General features: G+C 40.8%; 1 protein-coding gene across 7 annotated transcripts in view; it reads left to right on the forward strand.

Moving 5' to 3' along the window:
• The window catches only part of LOC122072791 (phosphoglycerate kinase, cytosolic-like), a 22,588-nt gene extending 5,278 nt beyond the window's left edge, over positions 1 to 17,310 (forward strand). For 5 of the 7 annotated variants that reach the window (XM_042637193.1, XM_042637197.1, XM_042637199.1 and 2 more), the window contains exons 8-14: positions 1,575 to 1,826; positions 11,034 to 11,109; positions 13,447 to 13,538; positions 13,610 to 13,659; positions 14,769 to 14,853; positions 16,177 to 16,275; positions 16,630 to 17,310. In XM_042637193.1, the coding sequence (XP_042493127.1) occupies positions 1,575 to 1,826; positions 11,034 to 11,109; positions 13,447 to 13,538; positions 13,610 to 13,659; positions 14,769 to 14,853; positions 16,177 to 16,275; positions 16,630 to 16,860 (885 nt within the window). In that variant the 3' untranslated portion in view covers positions 16,861 to 17,310. Of the gene's footprint in view, positions 1 to 1,574; positions 1,827 to 11,033; positions 11,110 to 13,446; positions 13,539 to 13,609; positions 13,660 to 14,768; positions 14,854 to 16,158; positions 16,276 to 16,629 lie in introns of those variants that run through there. The other 2 variants (XM_042637196.1, XM_042637198.1) reach the window with 2 other exon arrangements.
• Positions 17,311 to 18,679: the final 1,369 nt, after the last annotated feature.

Genomic DNA, 18,679 nt, shown 5'->3' on the forward strand with positions numbered 1-18,679 from the left:
AAAAAAAAAAAAAAAACACACGTATGCCCATACAAACACTGCTTTCCACATGGCAGTGAGGATATAAGGCTCAAGGGCACAACACCACACTCTCCTACACCTAGCAGGGATTGAACACCCAACCTTCAGCTTTGATGCCATATTACAAGTGCTTATCCCAAAAGCTTGAGCTATTAGGAAGGGCACACAATGATGTATATCAACATGGTAAATCTATTATTTATTTGCATTTAGCTAGGTACCTAGGTACAGGTAGATACACCAAATCTGCTGGTGCTGGTCATATCTTTCTTTCTTTCTTTCTTTCTTTCTTTTCTTTTCTTTTTTTTTTTTTTTTGGATGTGCACCAGCAACCTTTACAAACAGATTCTCTGGAGTACTGAATCTACCTGCATCCTTAAATTACTACAAAGCCATATTGAGGATATGTAAGAGAAAAGCTTGCAGGGAAGAGATTGAAAAGGAGAAACAAAGGAAATAGACGATTAAGGAAATATTGCCCTAGTTCTCGCCCACCCCCCTGGACCTCGCACATGCGGAGCCTTGTGCACCGGGTACGCCCTTTACGCCCAAGTCCAGCTTATATCTTGGTTGGGCATGGTAGGGCTGTTAGAGTAAACAAAGAGTTTTTTCCTTGGATCTTAAAATCTTGTATTTGTTAGGTGGATGTTGCCTGGGAAGGTAGTGCATGGTAGGGTAGGACCGTAGGACACACAGCACCCCCCTGGGTCAATTGTTGTTCTTTTGTGGGTCCACAATGTTAGGTCAGTAACAGATAATTAATTCATTTGGTGATTTAATATAATATTGCAAAACATTGGATAGATGGGTTTGGTACATTGGATATATGGATTTGGTATAGGTCCTGGTAGTGGGTAGGTCTTCTGACCCTGCAATAGATGGTCAAAGGTCAGCCGACCAATTGAGCCAATCATTGCTACTCGTAGTACAACATTCGTCATAGCTATTGCTCCTCCACCTATAAAAATATGGGAGTGATGTGAGAACTCAAAGTATGTCTATGGTTAGGAAAAAGAATAAGTTGTGCATAGTCATTGTAGAGGTAATTAGTGTTTACTTAATAGTTAGATGTTAGAATTTCGTTTAGGAAAAGGGAAACCATTAACTTGGTCTAATTATTCCTACATTAATTTAAGTTTTAACAGTTTTTAACATGAAAGCTATCAGCAAAAATGATGCCCATTTCACTTGATTTAAAATTTTTCCCAGCAGGTCAATCATTTATAATGAACTAATTCCAGTCACCCTCTATTAGTGTGTAACCTGCACATGGCCTCCCAATTTGTCAACCTTTATATTAAATTTTCTCCCTTTGATTACGTTAGACGTCATTGCATTTGAATTTAGCTTGCATGATATGAGCTCACAGGTTCAGACCAAGAATTTGATTACAAATTCTGTAAATTTTTTCTTGTACTGTATCTTCCACTTACCTTTTTCTTTTCCCTTTTCCCTGTTTGCTTTCTTTTGCAAAATCATCTCTTAGCAGTTAGCATACTTTCGTAAATGTCATTCTTAGACCTGACATAATATCTATACTTGTTCAATTGCAGAAAATTTTGTGTATTGGACCACTAAAATTGAGGTCTACAGGAGAGAATACATGTGGAACATCTAAGTTGGTGATGATGCTTGATAAATTAATTCAAAATGGTTGTGATGTAACTGTTGTTGGGAGTGCTGCAGCCAAAGCGATAATGGAGACAGCAAGATCTCCCTCAGTTTACAATATTGTTGCAAGTGCTTCCATTATATGGGAATTTCTTAGAGGAAGAAAGCTACCGGGGCTCTCAGCTTTAGATAGGGTATGTTCGGTTATCTCATATCAATATCTGTTATCATTATACAACTGAGATAGAATACTTTAAAATATTCAAATCAGGAGTTGGAGCACATGTCATGCATCCCAAAGGATCAGAACTCATAGTTCAATGGGTTTCTGCCATAGGATAACTTGAGGAAAAATCAACCTGATCTATCTTCTCCCCCATCATAATAATGGTATGTGAAGGAGTAAAGTCAAGAGGCATAAATACCTAGTAGATCTCTATGGTAGGATCAACCAAGGTTCGAAATTTTGTTTCGTTTCGGTGTTTCGGTGGGTTCAGAAACTGAAATTTTGTTTCATTTCGTTTCGTTTCTGCCGAAATGGTGTATTTTTTGTTTGTTTGTTTCGGTTGACTGTTTTAGTGGTCAAACGACCATATTTTGATCTAAAACTTGGTGGGTAATTTATTTTAAGGTCAATAAACATGCTTGGAACATAGAAGTGCAAAAATATTAAGACATGACATTGTTTTAGAGTTGCACCTTTGTTTGGCAGCAATTATCTAACTGTTCTGAAAATTTTACCTGGTTTTGGAGAAAGAACTTTACCTTTCCTAAGCTTTGAATGTGTAGATCTTTGTAGGAGTCCAATGGAAGTCAAATTATGTGATGATGTGACTAATTAGAGGCTTGTTGGAGTGTTTTTCCTTCAAAATATGCAAATGGAACTGAAACCACCAAGACAGGTGAGACAAAGTCGAAATTTTAACTGAAATACCGAAATTTCGACCGAGATATGGTATTAATAACACATGGAATGTACCGAGATAGGCAAGATACCGAAACGATACCGAAAATTTTGGCCTAAATACCGAAATTTCGATCGAAATTTTGTACAAATGTTATTTTGGGCCTTATTTCGTTTCGGCCAAAAAAAAAAACACCAAAATTCCGAAATTTCTGCAAGATTTTGAACCATGGGAACAACCATCTTTTGAAGACTGTGGAATATATGGAGCATGAACAGTTGAGGCAGGTTGGAGGGCCTCTTCCCATTTCTCCCCACCTGTGACCATCTTCCTATTGCTCATATGTTTCTTTAACAATGGACTATAAAATCCTTGACTTCTTTTGTTTTTTGAGTTTCTTTTGTTGGATTTAATTTTCAATGTACTTTGCCTTATGTATGCAATTTTTATTAGCTAAACTCCGTAAGCCTTTTCCTAATTCATGAGCATGTGTATCCCCTCACCACTTTAGGCCAAGTTATCCTCAACCCTCACTCCTCACTGGCGTATTTTGTGGTCTTTATTGCACAGGGTTGGTCATTTCTATTTTTTTTTTTTGGATGAATAAAATATATATTAACCCAAGAAGAGAGAACTATACAAAGGGGAAGAAGGGGGGGGAGGCACGAGGCCTAACAAAGGGGCAAGCCCAAGAAGAAAAAAACTAGGGGATACAATCCCTCAAGGGGAGGAGGGAGAAAGGATATCTATAGGCTCCATGAGTGGATGATGTGTCTGTTCCGGGGGGAGTCGGGAACTGAGCGGGGCGGGATGGAGGCAACTTTGGTGGAGACATCGAAGGAGATTGCCTTCCAAATCCCATCAAAGGAACGGGAGTTGGTAGTTCATCTACGAAGATTTCTCTCTATCCAAATGTGGTTTATGGCTACACAAAAAGCAAGTTTCCCAATAGTGTCATAGATGATGGGGCCCTGAAAGGACATATCGATCCAAATCCATTCCCTATTGAAAGGGAGGATTCTCCTATGAACGGGCCATCAGTGAGAAAGGACATTCTTCCAAACAGAAGAGGAAAAAGGGCAAGAGAAGAAGAGGTGGTCCACAGATTCATCACCTCTCCAGCAGAGGCAGCAGGTAGGAGGGACCTGGATGTGGTGGTTAAGGAGGAAAGACTGGGTGGGAAGACAGTCAATGAGGGCCCGCCAAGCAGTGAAACTATGACGAGGGATATGGCCTTTGAACCAAAGGATTTTACGCCAAAGGGCCGGCAGACCATTTATCCTAATGAGGTTCCAGGTAGAGGAGAAGCTGAACTTTTTGGAGGGGGAAGGGTTCCAAGTGATAAAGTCTTCCAGGTCCAAATGGTTCTGGGGAAGGGGGGAGGGATGCCCAAATGATGCTCAGGGAGGTTGAGAGGGGGGAGGAGGCCCAACCATCCAGGCAAAGGATAGATAAAACAGGGGCTATCTTATCCAAACCTGAGGAATAGATGGTCCTGGGACTGAGAAGGTGAAGGAGGATACCCGAGGGATGCCAGGGATCTAGTCAGAGAGAAGTCGAGGTGCCATTGCCTATAGAGTAGGAGATGCCCAAATGATGCTCAGGGAGGTTGAGAGGGGGGAGGAGGCCCAGCCATCCGGGTAGAGGATAGATGAAACAGGGGCCATCCTATCCAAACTCGAGGAATAGATGGTCTTGGGACTGAGAAGGTGAAGGAGGATAGCCTAGGGATGCCAGGGATCTAGCCAGAGAGAAGTCGAGGCGCCATTGCCTATAGAGTAGGAGATGGCCTCGAGGGCAATCGGTTTGAGGCGAAGGATGCCTCACCAAATCCACAGAGAGTCAAGGAAGAGGGATAGCAATCCAGATGGAGTTGGACTTGAGGAGGTGAGAGTAAACCCAGAGACCCAGATGTTATTTTGCTTTGAAGCAATTTTCCAAATCAGCTTGAGGATGCCCGCTTTGTTCATATCTTTGATGCTCCAAAGGCTTAAACCACCCTCGGCTTTGGGCATACAGACAGAAGACCAGCTGGAGGGGCGGAGGAATTGGGTAAAGTCAGTTGGGGGGCGGGAGGGTGAAGATTCCCTACCAATATAGGTACATGGATTGGAGGACAGATCTGGCAAGCTCAAGACCGCCATCATAGGATAGGAGCTTGCTCTTCCAGAGCTGAAGCCTCTTACGCAAGAGATCAAGGATAGGGGTACAGTGGTGGGCCGAAAGTCTGGCAGGGATGAGAGGGAGGCCAAGATACTTGACTGGAAGAGAGCCAGAGGAGAAACCCAAAATTTGGAGGAGAAGGTCCTTCAAGAGGTCGGAGATCCCAGAGGTGAAGAGATGGGACTTGAGGAGGTTGATCTTGAGACCCGAGAGGTTTTTAAAAAGGTGGAGGGAGGACATGATGGAGGAAATGGAGGAGGGATCTGCCCCAGAGAAGATCATGAGCTCATCCGCGAAGGCAAGATGAGTGAGGGAGATGGATTTGCATTTGGGGATAGGGGAGATGAGGTGAAGGTCAGTGGAGGATTGGATTGACCTAGAAAGGACTTCAAGGCCAAGGGAGAAGAGATAGGAGGATAAAGGGCAGCCTTGACGGATCCCAACCGAGGAGTGGAATTGCCCCACGGGGCTACCATTGACAAGGACAAAACTTGGGGGTGGAGATGCAGGCATAGATCCAACGAACAAAATTTGGGGGAAAAGCCATCGAGTGAAGGGTGTTACAGAGGAAGTCCCAATGAATGGAATCAAAAGCCTTATGGAGATCGATTTTAAGAAGGACGGCTAGGGAGTGGGATTTGCGGTCGAAGCCCAGACAATTTCATGGCATAAGATAATGTTGTCCGCAATGCTTCGACCAGAGATGAAGGCAGACTAGTTTTGACTAACTAGGGAGTCAACAACCTTCTGGAAGCGGATGGAAAGGATCTTGGCAATGAACTTGTAGATGAGGTTGCAAAGAGAGATGGGACGGAAGTCCTGGAGGGAGGAGGCTCCCTCAGACTTGGGGATGAGGCAGAGGAAGGTGTGGTTGATGCCAAAGATTTGGGCAAGATTGAGAAAGAAAATTTTAACTGCTCGAATAAGATCATCACGAACAATATCCCAACACGAGGTGAAAAATCCCATATTGAAACCATCAGGACCGGGGGCCCTATTGGCCTTATGGGAGAGGATGGCGAAGGAGATCTCAACGTCAAAAGGGATGGATTAAAGGGAAGGGAGAAAATGATTAGGGACGAATTTATTGATGAGAGGGGGGGAGGGCATGGGGAGAGGGTTGAGGAGGTCAGAGAAGAAGAAGGAGACTTCAGGCTTGATATCTTTAGGGTTAGTAAGCAAGGAGCCATCACGAGAAAGGAGGGAAGATAAAGAGTTGGCATTGTTCCTAGCTTTAACAGACCGATGGAAGAAAGCACTATTGGAGTCTCCAAGCTCCAACCATTTGATTCTGGATTTTTGCTTGAGGAAACTTTCTTCCTGGGCAAGGATGAGGGAGAGCTCAACAGAGGAGGATTTTTCGGCAGCAGCAAAAGAGACATTGGAGGGGTCCAACTGGAGACCAGATTAAATGGTAGCCAGCTTTGATTTGCAAGAGGCGGCTCTACTTGAGATATTGCCAAAGCACTGGGAGTTCTAAGCTTTGAGAGCAGCTTAGACATTTCTAAGCTTCCTCAAGAGGGAGATGAGGGGAGAAGAGAAAGCATAGACTGGGATGTCCTAAGCATCCTTCACTAGGGGGAGGAAACCCTGGTGAAGGGACCACATATCAAAGAACTTAAAGGGCTTAGGGCCGAAGGAAGTCGAGGGGAGCACCAGGAGGGAGATGGGGCAATGATCCGAAATGCTCGGAAGGTTGAAAGTAGCGTGGGGGGAGGGAAAGGAATCCAACCAAGCAGAATTGACGAGGACATGGTCTAGCTTGCAAGCTACACAGCCGGAATCACAACGACGATTGTTCCAAGTGAGCTTCGAGCCATACCAATGGAGGTCAGTCATACAGATATCCTCGAGGCAAGCATTAAAAGCCCCCACAGATAGGGGTCAATAGGCTCCCCACCCAATTTCCCATGACCGAAACGGACAACATTAAAGTCGCCCGCAAGGCCCCAAGGGGAGGAAGGGACAACCGACAGAGAGAGGGAACGAAGATCATTCCACAAAGGAATTCTCTCAGAAGCCCGGTTAAGGGCATAGACAATGGAGAGGAGGCAATTCATGGAGTTAAAGAGATTAGAGATGGAGAGGTGGATGAGTTGAGAGGAAGAATGGAGGGAGGTGACGTTGAGAAGGTGAGGTTCCCAGAGCACCCAAATACGACCATTTGGGCAGTGGCCATAATTAGAGAGGAATGATCAATTTGGGGCAATGGAGGAAACGATGTGAGGAGCATTCGGCTCCAGAACCCTAGTTTCCAGGAGGCAATAGAGGGGAGAACGAGAGGAAGAGATGAGGGATCGAATAAAGCTGTGCTTGGCCAAGGAGTTCAGGCCTTGGACATTCCAAATGGACTAAGGGGTCATTTGGAAGGGGGAGGGGAAGGGATCAAAAGCTCCGAGGAGCTGCTGACTCGAGGAGGAGCTCCTAAAGCGACGATGATATTCCTTAATGGGAGAGGGGTGGGCAGAGCTAGTAGTCCGAGAGGTAGGCTGATCCGGGGATGGCAGGGGCTTTGGATTAGGTATAGGATTGGGTTGAGGCTTAGCCTTTCTCAAGGGCTTCCTCGATCTAGAGGCAATGGAGTGAGAAGCAGGGGGGAGAGAGGCATAGGAGTACTTGCAATGGAGGTGGCCCGAACAGACACATCAAGGGGGGCGGTAATGGAATCCGAGAGATCTACAGATGTAGTAGTCATAACCCTTGGTCTGTTGACAGCCTGCGAATGGGTGGGCCGCAGGGGAATTCTAGCAGCAGAGGCAGCAGCCTCTTTCGAAATTTGGCCTGCGATGGTGGCGGCAACTTGGGCAGAGGTGGCGGTTGTAGCTTGAGCAGGAGAGGATGCAACAACATTTGCAGAGGCGGAACAAGCAGCTTAATCAACAACAGAAGAGGTGGCGGCAGCATGGACAACGACGACGGCTTGAGTATGGCAGCGAAAAATTGAGTAGAGGCGGCGGTGGCTTGAGCAGATACGGCAGCAGTTTCTGGTTGGAGGTCTTCAGTAGCTGGAGCTTGGATAGAGGCATAAGAAGGTCGCAAGATTCCCGAGTTTGTAGCAGAGCAGTGGCATGGCGGAACTTCAGGGAGAGTATCTTCAAATATGGAGGCAAGAGAAGCTCACAGGTTGGCGGTAAGAGCGTCGGCAGGGTGGCCTGGCGGAAGGCTAGGAAGATTGCAGGGGGCAATTGAAGAGGCCATCGTCAAGGGGGGGTGCACAGAGGACAGAGAGGTTTGTTCGATGGGCGAAGAGGAAGAAGTTGGTGGGTCAGGTGGGTCGGGTTGCGGGGGGCAGGAGGGGGCTTAGGTTCATGGGCCTGGGACTTGAAGTTGTGTCCAGAGTGGGCTTGAGAAGGATGGGCAATAGAAAGGGCCAGAGAGGGGGGGTGGGCTGAGTCAAGGCCAAGAGGGGGGGAGGTAGTGTGAGTGGAGGAGGGGGGATGGGCTCGAGGTCTGGGTTGGGCACCAGCAAAGGAGGATAGGAGGTCCATAGAGTGCTGGATGTCAAGGCAAGATAGATAAAGGGGAGATGGGTTAGGGATTGAGTTAAAAGACGGAAAGCTAAAAGGGGAAAGGGAGCAGGAGGGAGGCAAGGGAGGTACGACCACCTGCCAAGGTGTCGAAGGGAGAAGCATCGATGATAGGCAGCAGGGAAGAGTCCCTGTCACCTTCAGAGGAGCCAAAACCATAGCCAAGGGGTAAGGCGGAACCATCGGCACTGTCAGAAGCATCGGCATAGGTAGAACCCTCATTGTCAGAGGAACAAGCCTCAAGGGAGTGTAGGACAGCAAATTTGTTTCGACCATTGGTCTTAGATGGAAGGACCACCGGATCAAGGAGTGGCTGGCGAGGAGCAATATCAGCGACAGGGATCTCCGAGACAGACATATGACTGCTGCTCCTCCATCGGAATTTCTTCTTCTTTTTTTTCCCTTCCCTGGCGAGCGGGATCTTCATCATCGGCATCTTCCAGGCGGTCAGGAGCATGGGTGATCACAGATTTTAACGGGCAGAGCAAGCCTTTGAGAGACGCCCAAAAGATTTGCAAGATGAGCAGTGAGGCGGTAACCAGTCATAGTGGACTTGCTGAGTGAAGGAGAAACCATTTTCCTCCATAATAGTTATTTCAAAGGGAGGCAGAACATCTGCTCGAACATCAACACAGATTCTGGCGAATCCAATAAGGTCCATGATTTTCATTCTGTGATCAGAGAAGAGTGGATTTCCGATGACCGAACCAACAATACTCAACCCCTGTTCTCCCCAGTAATGGAGAGGCAGATTGGGGAGGGTGATCCAGAAAGGCGCTGATTTGAAGTCCACTTTGCTAAGAGAGGAGAATGGATCCCATTTGCGGAGGAATATAGCCTTACTGCCCACATGCCATGGGCCATCTTCAAGGGCTCGGAGCATATCGGATTCAAGCGAAAATTTGAATACAAAAGTCCCATTCGAAAGCATGTAAGATTGCAACGGGTCTTGAAGCCTCCACTGCTTAGAGAGGGACGCCTTAACAATACTGAAGGGCGGCCTGCTTCCCATGAAATGGCCGACAATGCAGAGGTTCCATTTTGAAATATCTGGCTCGAGAAGGTCGGAGGGACAGAACCCCACTTTCTTGTCATCGATGAGGGTCGGAGGGATAAAGATCAGCGGGAGGCCCACACGAGGGAGTGAGGGGGAGGAGGAAGGGCAGACGACTAAGGCATAGGATGTTAGTCGAGGGGGAGGAGAGGGGGAAGAGTGAGGAAGTGGTAGAGGCTGGTCTGAAGGAGTAGGACGAGCGGGGGAGGAGGAGGGCTGGGACAGAGGCAGCTCAGGGAAGGCAGAGGGGGGTGGTTCGGGAGGGGAGGAGGGGGGGTTCCGGCGGTAGCAGCTGCCGGGGGGTGAGGTGGTCATAGGAGGGAGGTCTTGAGGGAAGGGCAATTGATCCACCTGACAAACTTTAATTTCTTAGAGAACAGAAATCCAATGGGTAATCTAGTCCAGCTACCCCCATCAAAAAACCTTGAACCTGACCTTCTCTTTCTATATTGGCTTAGCCCTCTATAACCAAATCCTTTATGATACACACATACAATTCACTAGCTGAAGAACTCTACTAGGAGATCAATAGCCCAAAATAGGACCAACTCAGATAGTCACAGAACCTCATCTTCATTCTTTATCTCGTAGGTCATTTCTATTGACTTCCCTCATCTTGTCACTTACACCTCGTGGTTATATTCTTGAGTTCCTTTGATTGAATTCATTGTAACTTTTCCTTCCTAGTCTTTCCCCTCATTCATCTCAACGTCCTTATGTAATCTGTACCAATTTTATTTATATGTTGGTGCCAACATTAGTTCCATATAGCATTTCCAGTGTCTGTTGTTTTACAAAATTTTACTCTTTAATTTTAATTGGATGTTCTGGTCGCATAAGACTAAAGAAGACCCTTTCCACTTGATAGTCCTTGATTTCAAATTTTACTTTTATATTCTTCTCTGATCTCTTCAAAGTCTATTGTCTGCATAGAAAAGGGTGGCAATCACATAGGATTGTTGGCCCAACGTTCTGTTCTCAGCACTGAAATTGTAGTTGAGAATATAGTGATGCCCCTGTACTTAAGAATGGTGGACATAGCTCCTCAAGATATTATGAAGGCACCAAGGACCTCCCCCTCACATGTAACTTAGGCATACCTGGCTCTACATGAGAACAGATAACTTAGGGAGGACACAACAAAGGGACTGTGCTCTAATACCATGTAAACTGGTAAAATTCTGTCGATTTATCATGTAGAAGGGATTTACCTATACAAAAGAATGGACATATATACATGGTAGGTCTACACAAGGAAATAGCTATCTAAGGAATAAAATATTACATAGAATATAGACAGCTAACGAGAAATAATCCTCTCCCTCATCTTTACAGCCCTTAGATATGAACACTCCACTTGGCTTGGAAACACTCAAGTTTGTTGTGAACAGAATTGTTTAATTGCTTTACCATCTAATAAAGTATAATTCATTGCTTGCCATTTTTGGAGCACATATATAACTGCTGAACTTTGAATCATACGTTGAGTAGTACTTCATGGTGTTATTCACCTTCTCATGTATAAGACAATAAGACAATACTCAATAAAAGATGTCCACAGTGACTAAGAACATTGCCACTACGTTTGTCTAAGGCTCATTCAACAATGTGATTCTTGAAGGCTCACTTCATCTTTCTGTTGTTGTTTTTTTCTTCTTTTTCAATTTATTACTTTTGCACAATGGAATGCTTGCAGTAATGATCGGTTTAAATTTTCTTATCTCATTTGCCGCTTAATAACCTCTTTTGCAGGCATATCCTTTCAAGATTGACTGGGATTCAATCTTCTGTGATCCAGTTCAACCTTTGGTGGTTGATATAGGAAGTGGTATTATTCCCCCTACTGCCTTCTAGCAGTTTCTTTTCAATAAATTGTTTCAAATGTATTTGAAGAACCATTACCAAGTTGAGAGCTAGGAAGAAAGGAAATAATATGAATACAAATTTCTGTTTTGATAAATTGAAATGCATAATGCTACATAAATTGTAGTCTAGTACAGGGATGAAACTATATCTGAAAATATGAGCATAAAGGGACTAGTAATAACAAAGGAACAAGAATTTGAATGGTTGACGATGTGTCCCATTGATGATCCGTGTTTCGATCCATCTTGTTCCCTGGGGGGAAAAGGAAAAGTCTCAATACAGAAATTTGACAACTTTTCTCCTATTAACTGTACTTTTATTAGTACTGTAAACCTATAAACTTAATGCATTGTCTGGAAGTCTACCAAAAGTTTCACAAAATCTTGTGAGGGGTTTTACCTCATTGCTACCTTCTCATTTTTATGTTGCTGACTTGTTGACTAAGGAATATTCTCAAGGCAGTCATCTATACTGGAAGTCCTCAGTAGTTCCCTACCAGCCCTAAACGATATGACCGTTAACTTAAACAAGTAACCTGGAAAAACAAGTCCCAAAACGAATGTCTGATCTGTGTAATGAAGAATATAGAGGACTATACCTGCTTAGATGACTTGAGAAATGCACCAGACGATTTCTGATTTCAACCTAACCCTGAATTTTCCCTTTCTTTTTTTTTAAGTAACTCGATTTGAGTTGTTGGTTTGAAATCAAAACCCCTGATAGAAATGCATTTGCAATGTTTTGGTTGACATTTTTGAATGTTCATCCAAACGTAGGAAATTCCAGTCTGTTGACTGAAATGATACAAATCACATGTAATAAATGACAGGATTTCAATTGAAATGAACATATTTTAATCAAAAGCTTATGTTTTTCGTTGAAAACTATCCATTTTGTTGGAAATTAACATAGACCTATATTTTAGGCCTTTTGTTTCAAAATAGTTGTTACAAAATCAGATTGTTTGTAAGAATTAACCACACTTGAACTATCAAAACACAAATTTGAATAGGTTGTCAAAGATTGAATGCTTAATGCCTACTTTTTGGAGAAAGTATGCTCAACATAAAGTAATCCATGAATCTACTCATTCCCTTGAGGTTGTTTTTCAAAATGATGGGATTAGGTGACAACTGACAAATGCCATGATACAGCTCAATTCAACTAAGCATTGTCCCAACTGAAAAGGGTTGGCTACTTAAATCATTGAAAGCCATATTTGTTGTCAAACCTAATCCATGTATGTTTCTTCTCTCCACTTCTCCCAAATTCATTTCAGGCCTACCCCTAACTCATTAGGTGTCAATGCATGGTATTGATAAAAATTCATGAATTTGCACAAGATATTAGATATGTAGATTGATTTGTGGAAAAGAGGGGATTTGGTTGAAGTAAAAATAAGAAATAATTTGTAATTATTATGTCTAAATTTAGTTTTTTTTTTTTCACATTTCATTAAAATTCAAAAAATTATTTTAACAAAAATTATGTTAAATTAAATTTTGAAGCATATTTTGACATACGAAAATTATGCTTTGTGTAATGTAACATTTCTGCTGTTGGTATTTTTGTATGTCACGATCATAGTTGACATGTGGGAGCCTCGTGCACCGTTTTAATCATAGTTGACATGACGCAAAGGTGGCACCTAGGTGCGCTTAAGGGAAGCGCCATATCACATGTATGTTTCCATATTCTAGGTATACTTCACCTCCTGGAATGGGTGCCTTGAAACATATGGCACTAGTCGCCTTGGCTTCAGTTTATACCTTGTCGCCTATTGATCTCCTGACAACTATGGTGTTATATATTTTTTTTTCTTTCTTTTTTTTTCTGATAGGTGGTGAGAAGTTATTTTTTTAATTTTATCATGGAAAGTACAAAATAATCACATAAGACCAATGGGATACAATAATTTGAGTGGAAATATAACATGATGTCGTTTGTAGTTGTATTTGATCATCAAATGAATGTATTATTTGGCAATTTTTATCTTATTGAAACCGGAAAATCTGCATTTTTTATGTGAGAAAAATATTATTTTCTATTACATGGAGTATGGCATGAATAGACTTTTGCATGTATTGTGATGCAAGTTATTTTAAATTATGAATTGGAAAAAAGTCTTGTGGGTAATCCATCTAGCAAACTTGGCTGGGTGGATCTTTGTTGATATGGCCCAAGGGAGTCAAGAGATGGCAATTTTTCTTATCCATAATCCTTTACGGTTTCTTTCTATTTTTAATTCCAATCTTGGGGAAAATATATAGAATGTTGGTTGTTCCTAACGATACTCTAGGTGAAAAAAATGCAGGAAATGGTTTGTTTCTCTTTGGAATGGCTACCAGATTGAAAGACTTAAATTTTCTTGGCTTGGATATTAATGAAAAGGTACGGTATGTATATGTCCTTGCATGGATTAAAGAAAATTTATTTTGTTAACAATTTGCAGAATTATGCAGCTTGTCAAGCGTTGTCTCAATTCTGTTCGTCAATCTGGTTTAACAAATGGGTACGTGTTGTTGCCTTTACATAATTTTTTAAGTTTTATAGATTAGTTTGTTGCAATAATCAATTAGGAAGGAGAAACAATCTGTTGTATTGGGACTTGTTGCAAAATCTAATGTGATGATGTGTTGATTGTTGCGAAGTAAAACTTCAAACCATGGCATGTTTGCTTCCTGCATTTTGCGCCACAGTTATCAGTTTTTGTTCAAGCCGCTTAAATTATGAATGAGATGACACCTTAATGAAATAAACACCATTAGTTTGTAACCAGTGTTACATGGATATCCCATAAAGGATGCAATACTATGTCAAATCTTCAATTTTTCAATATTTTGAGATAATTAATTCATCATTGGGTTCTTCAATATGACATATTCTTGCTGTAGTATAGTATGGGAAACATTGACTGTGATGAGTTTCTGTGATGATTTTACATTTACTCTTCTTCCTTGGAGCCCTCAAAAAGTTCTTACTAGTGTAGACACCTTTTATCTTCTAAAGGTGAGCTGAGATTGTTGGAGCCCATTACTTAGGTTTCGTGCTTTTTTAATGTTTTGAACTCTTTATTATTTTCAAGTTACTTTTCATTTATTCATTATTTTTTTTTTTTTGATGAATAAATAATTCATTACCAAAGAGAATAAAAAGAACAAATACACCCCCCCAAAAAGAGGGAAAAAGCAAGAAAAGAACAAGATCCATCCTAAGAGAACAAGACTGAAAGCAGAGATGGGGGAAGATCCCAGGACACAACAATATGCATGTTCCTTGGGGAATCAATACAAGTAGAGGTGACAGCCAAAAGATTGGCTTTAATGTTGAATATGGAATCCCAAATCTGACAAAGTGATCGAGAATTGGGAGTCCATTTCCTTAGGTTTCTCTCCATCCAAATATGGTTGATAAAGCGCTTGTCTTAGTCTTATCCAAATAAAGTTGCCCAAATCTGGAATTAGTTATCCGTAATCTTGTCTTAGTCTCTTGTATTCTTCTTTTTTTTAAGTATTATCAATTTCCAAAATAAGTAGGGGATACTATTTATGAGCTTTCTTATTCATATAGTTCACTGTACTCATTGTTGTTTTATATTTGACTTGCCTTTATTTGTCTTAGATACTTCATTGCAACAAATGCAACATCAACATTTCGGTCCATTGTTTCCAGTTACCGAGGAAAATTGGTTCTCATTTCAATACAGGTATATTAAGACATCTGTTATTTCCATCGGTGATAGTGGTCTTGATTTGTTTATATGCTGGATTCTCTGCTTGTAGGCATGGTTGCCTTCATAAAAAACAGAACTCTTGCATTTAATTGGGATTCCTGGGTTATTAATAACTAATCCCAGATTAAGGAGAAAGTCAATGGTTTTAATAATTAACCATGTTTTATTGGTTTGTCAATCTAGCCGATCTGGTTGGACTTTACCAGCTGAACCGGCTAGCACCTGCTTCTTGTTATTGTTGTATCAGTTTCACCTTCTCGCGAAGCACGCACTGGTCCTGGTATTACTGTACCAGTGCAGATCTGTCAGATCACAGATCGACTGGTAAGACCAGGAAAAAGGTGGGCGGGCTGCCATGGACCTCTTCCAAAAAAATTGCCACCTATAGATGTTCATATGTAGTTGTTTTTTATCTAGTGAACAGTACCTGAATTAAGGTGCTAGTCAACCTAAGGTTGATCCTGTCATTGAGCTATGATAGATCTTGAAGCTGCTTCAGAAAACATTGTAGAATTCAGAATAGTATTGAGACTGTGGGGCATGCATGAATTGGCTTAGGAAGCTAATTTCAACATTTTGTACATATTTGCAAACAAGGTTGGTTTGATATGTTGAAGGGTAGCACTTCGTCCAACGGTAAGGTAGGAATGTTGCGACCTGGTGGTCAAGTGGTCGAAACAGTCCTCTCGACATTCTTGGGGTAAGGCTGCGTAGTTCCCCCCCTCCCCATACCATACATGCGGGAGCCTCAGTGCACCGATTACGCCCTTTTTTTTTTTTGGTTGGTTTGATATGTTGATCTTCCTACCTGCATTTGATTATTCCCATCTTCTAGATAACATAATTTTTAATGAAAAAGTGGTATTTCTACTTATGAACTGTCAATGGGATGAGGACCAAGTTTTACTTACATTCTGTTTATGGTCAACATATTTCCTTTGGGAAATAAAAATACCTCTTTTGTGAGCAATCAAACTTTAATTCCTAGTCTTTAAGTTTTCCCTTTTATGATTGATGAGGAATGTTAATCATTCCAACTCAATTACGGAAAAGTGACCTAGACACCCTCAAAATGTGACAAATACTGAGGTTGTTTGGTGATCCATATACCACAATGTCAGTTTGTGATGAATTTTTGACTGGGGCAACCCTTATTACATTGCCATCACACACTTGCCTATGTGGTTGTCAGACTTGATGGTTCATTTAAGGAGATATTTTTCTCTATTCGTTGTGCAGTAAATACTAAGATTAATGTTTTAGCTAACTGAAACACAGATTCTTTCTCTGTTTTAGTGTCCGAACCCTGATTTCAATAAACAAGAGCATAGATGGAGAATGCTGCAGAGGCCACTTATAGAAGCGATATCTGATCTTCTTACTACAGGTGGAAAGGTACTTTCTGTTTTGCTGTATCACTCTTTAGGGCTTTGGTTTTTGGAACTATTTCTAACCCGAGTCTAGATTGCTGTATTCAGTAAAGTTAGTGTGGAAATTGGATGGAGTTCACTTTATAAACCTTAAGAGCTCATAATATCAGTACACAATCCTCACTACCCCTGGTTTTGCTTTTAGATTAGGTTCAATGTAATTAATAATCTGATGATTTGAGGTAGTAGGAAACAGCAATATTGATTTTGGGGAGTTTGGAGTTTCTAATGCAAAACACTATTATAGTTCACACACTAAACAGATAAATGACTTTAAGAACAGTCAAGATATATGACTTCCCAGTGCTTGAATATGTAGGTATTTTTGCAATCTGACATAGAAGCAGTTGCAGTGAGGATGAAAGAACAATTTATGATGTATGGCAAAGGTAAATTTGCAGTTTTAAATGATGAAGATGATCCTAATATTGGTCAAGGTGGGTGGCTGAAGGAGAACCCTTTTGGCATTCGGTCAGATTGGGAACAGCATGTCATCAATCGAGAGGCCCCGATGTACCGAGTAATGATTTCAAAAATTGATCAATACTAATGAAGCAACTTTGGGTTGCTGACGTGATTTTGGGGATATGGTCACATGACTAACAAGGGAATTAGATGCCAAGGATTCAAGGCTTTGCTTTGAGGAGGATCAACCAAGTATGTTGGGTGAGTCGGATCGGTCAAGACACCATCCAATCCTCAGTCCCGGCAAGAAGGTAGATTTTACTTCTCAAATAAATCTGGAGGGTTCTTTGTTCAGATTACGTGATGCCCCTACCAATTATAGATTGTACATATGATTCTTAACCAGCACCTTTGTAACATCTGATGTAGACAGGACTCAAATCTTGTGAACCATAGGCCTATGATGGATGAACTATCCTCGTGGGTTTAGGAAGACGTTTTTCCTTCCCAAAACATTTTAGGCCATGTTTGATTGAAGGGATATTTAATGGAAGAGAAGTGAAATTTTTATACTTAAAAAATAAATATTTATAATTATTACTCCATGTGATCCCATGTGATTGTATAAACTTTTTTTTTTTTTTATTGTATAAACTTTTTTTTTTTTTATTTAGTAATGACACACATTTTACATGTTATAGCAAAGGGTTTTGAATTTTAATAACCAAATATGGAATTTTTTATTTGTTTTGTGATAAATTATAAAAAATTTTGAGGTTGATGATATAGTCACATGAGGTAATGATGACAAACATTTCTTTTCAAATATAAAAATTTTACTCCCCTTTCCTTTGATTTCCCTAGCAACCAACTGGAGTTTTAGCATAAAATGTTCAATGCAAGACATTTAAAATGAACCAAATCAATCCTTTTTGGAGGCAACTGTTGTTAATCAACGAAACTCTCTTTTTTTTTTTAAATAAAAAATAAAATGAAAAATCCTTTGCTAACAAAACTATTTGATTGGCAACTTTTAGTGCGTATGAGTATATGACCACCTTCTCATTTGCCAACTATTAATTCATTTTGTGAGCCTTACTAAAGAAATGGAAACCTATTCAAAATTGAACTTCAAATGAATTAATAAATAATACAAGGAAATATTTTAATACACAAAGTACTAAAATTAAAGTAAAAAGAAGATTTTTGTGATAAATCCAAAGGTAGACCTGTTTATCCAATTTTTGGATTAGTACAAACAATGTATTATAGGTTTCATTTACGGCTAGGTAATCAGTACTGCATGCCCTTTTTTTAGTTTATTTAACACAAATGATGGATTTGCACATTTCAACATGATCATGATGATCTAGATCTTAATAAAATCATTTGACATCAAACCATCATCATAAGAATGATGAAAAAGGGAAGTTTAAATTTAATGTCGAACTACGATACCATAATAAACCTATGATCAAATACCATAATAAACCTATGATCAAATCAATCGTTGTAACTTTATTTTATTTTTTAATATCATTCAAGTTAAAAATAAAAGCTTTTGTTCATATGTATTTCCATTATCTAAAATTTTTCTTATTCTATTATACCGTTGAAATTTTTATTTCATTTTGCTTCAATTGTAGTCAAACTGACCTTTGTTTCTTTTAATATTTCTAAGGTAAAGCATCTGGTGAATTAATTTGAGACCAAATCACCTATCTACACGTGAATGCTACACGTAGCATTAGGTAATGACATTTGTCTCTTATGCTACTATTAAGAGTGCATAGAAAGACATTTATGAGAGTTATACATTGAGAGCAACGACTCTGCACATATGATTTCATGATAATACGTATTCTTTTGTTACCACAAATATCCTCTAAACATTGTTAACGGCAACATGGAGGGGTATTTATGGAAGCAAAATAATGTGCATCATCATGAAATTATATACATGA

The sequence above is a fragment of the Macadamia integrifolia genome, chromosome 3 (genome assembly GCF_013358625.1).
Source record: "Macadamia integrifolia cultivar HAES 741 chromosome 3, SCU_Mint_v3, whole genome shotgun sequence".
Classification (NCBI taxonomy): domain Eukaryota; kingdom Viridiplantae; phylum Streptophyta; class Magnoliopsida; order Proteales; family Proteaceae; genus Macadamia; species Macadamia integrifolia.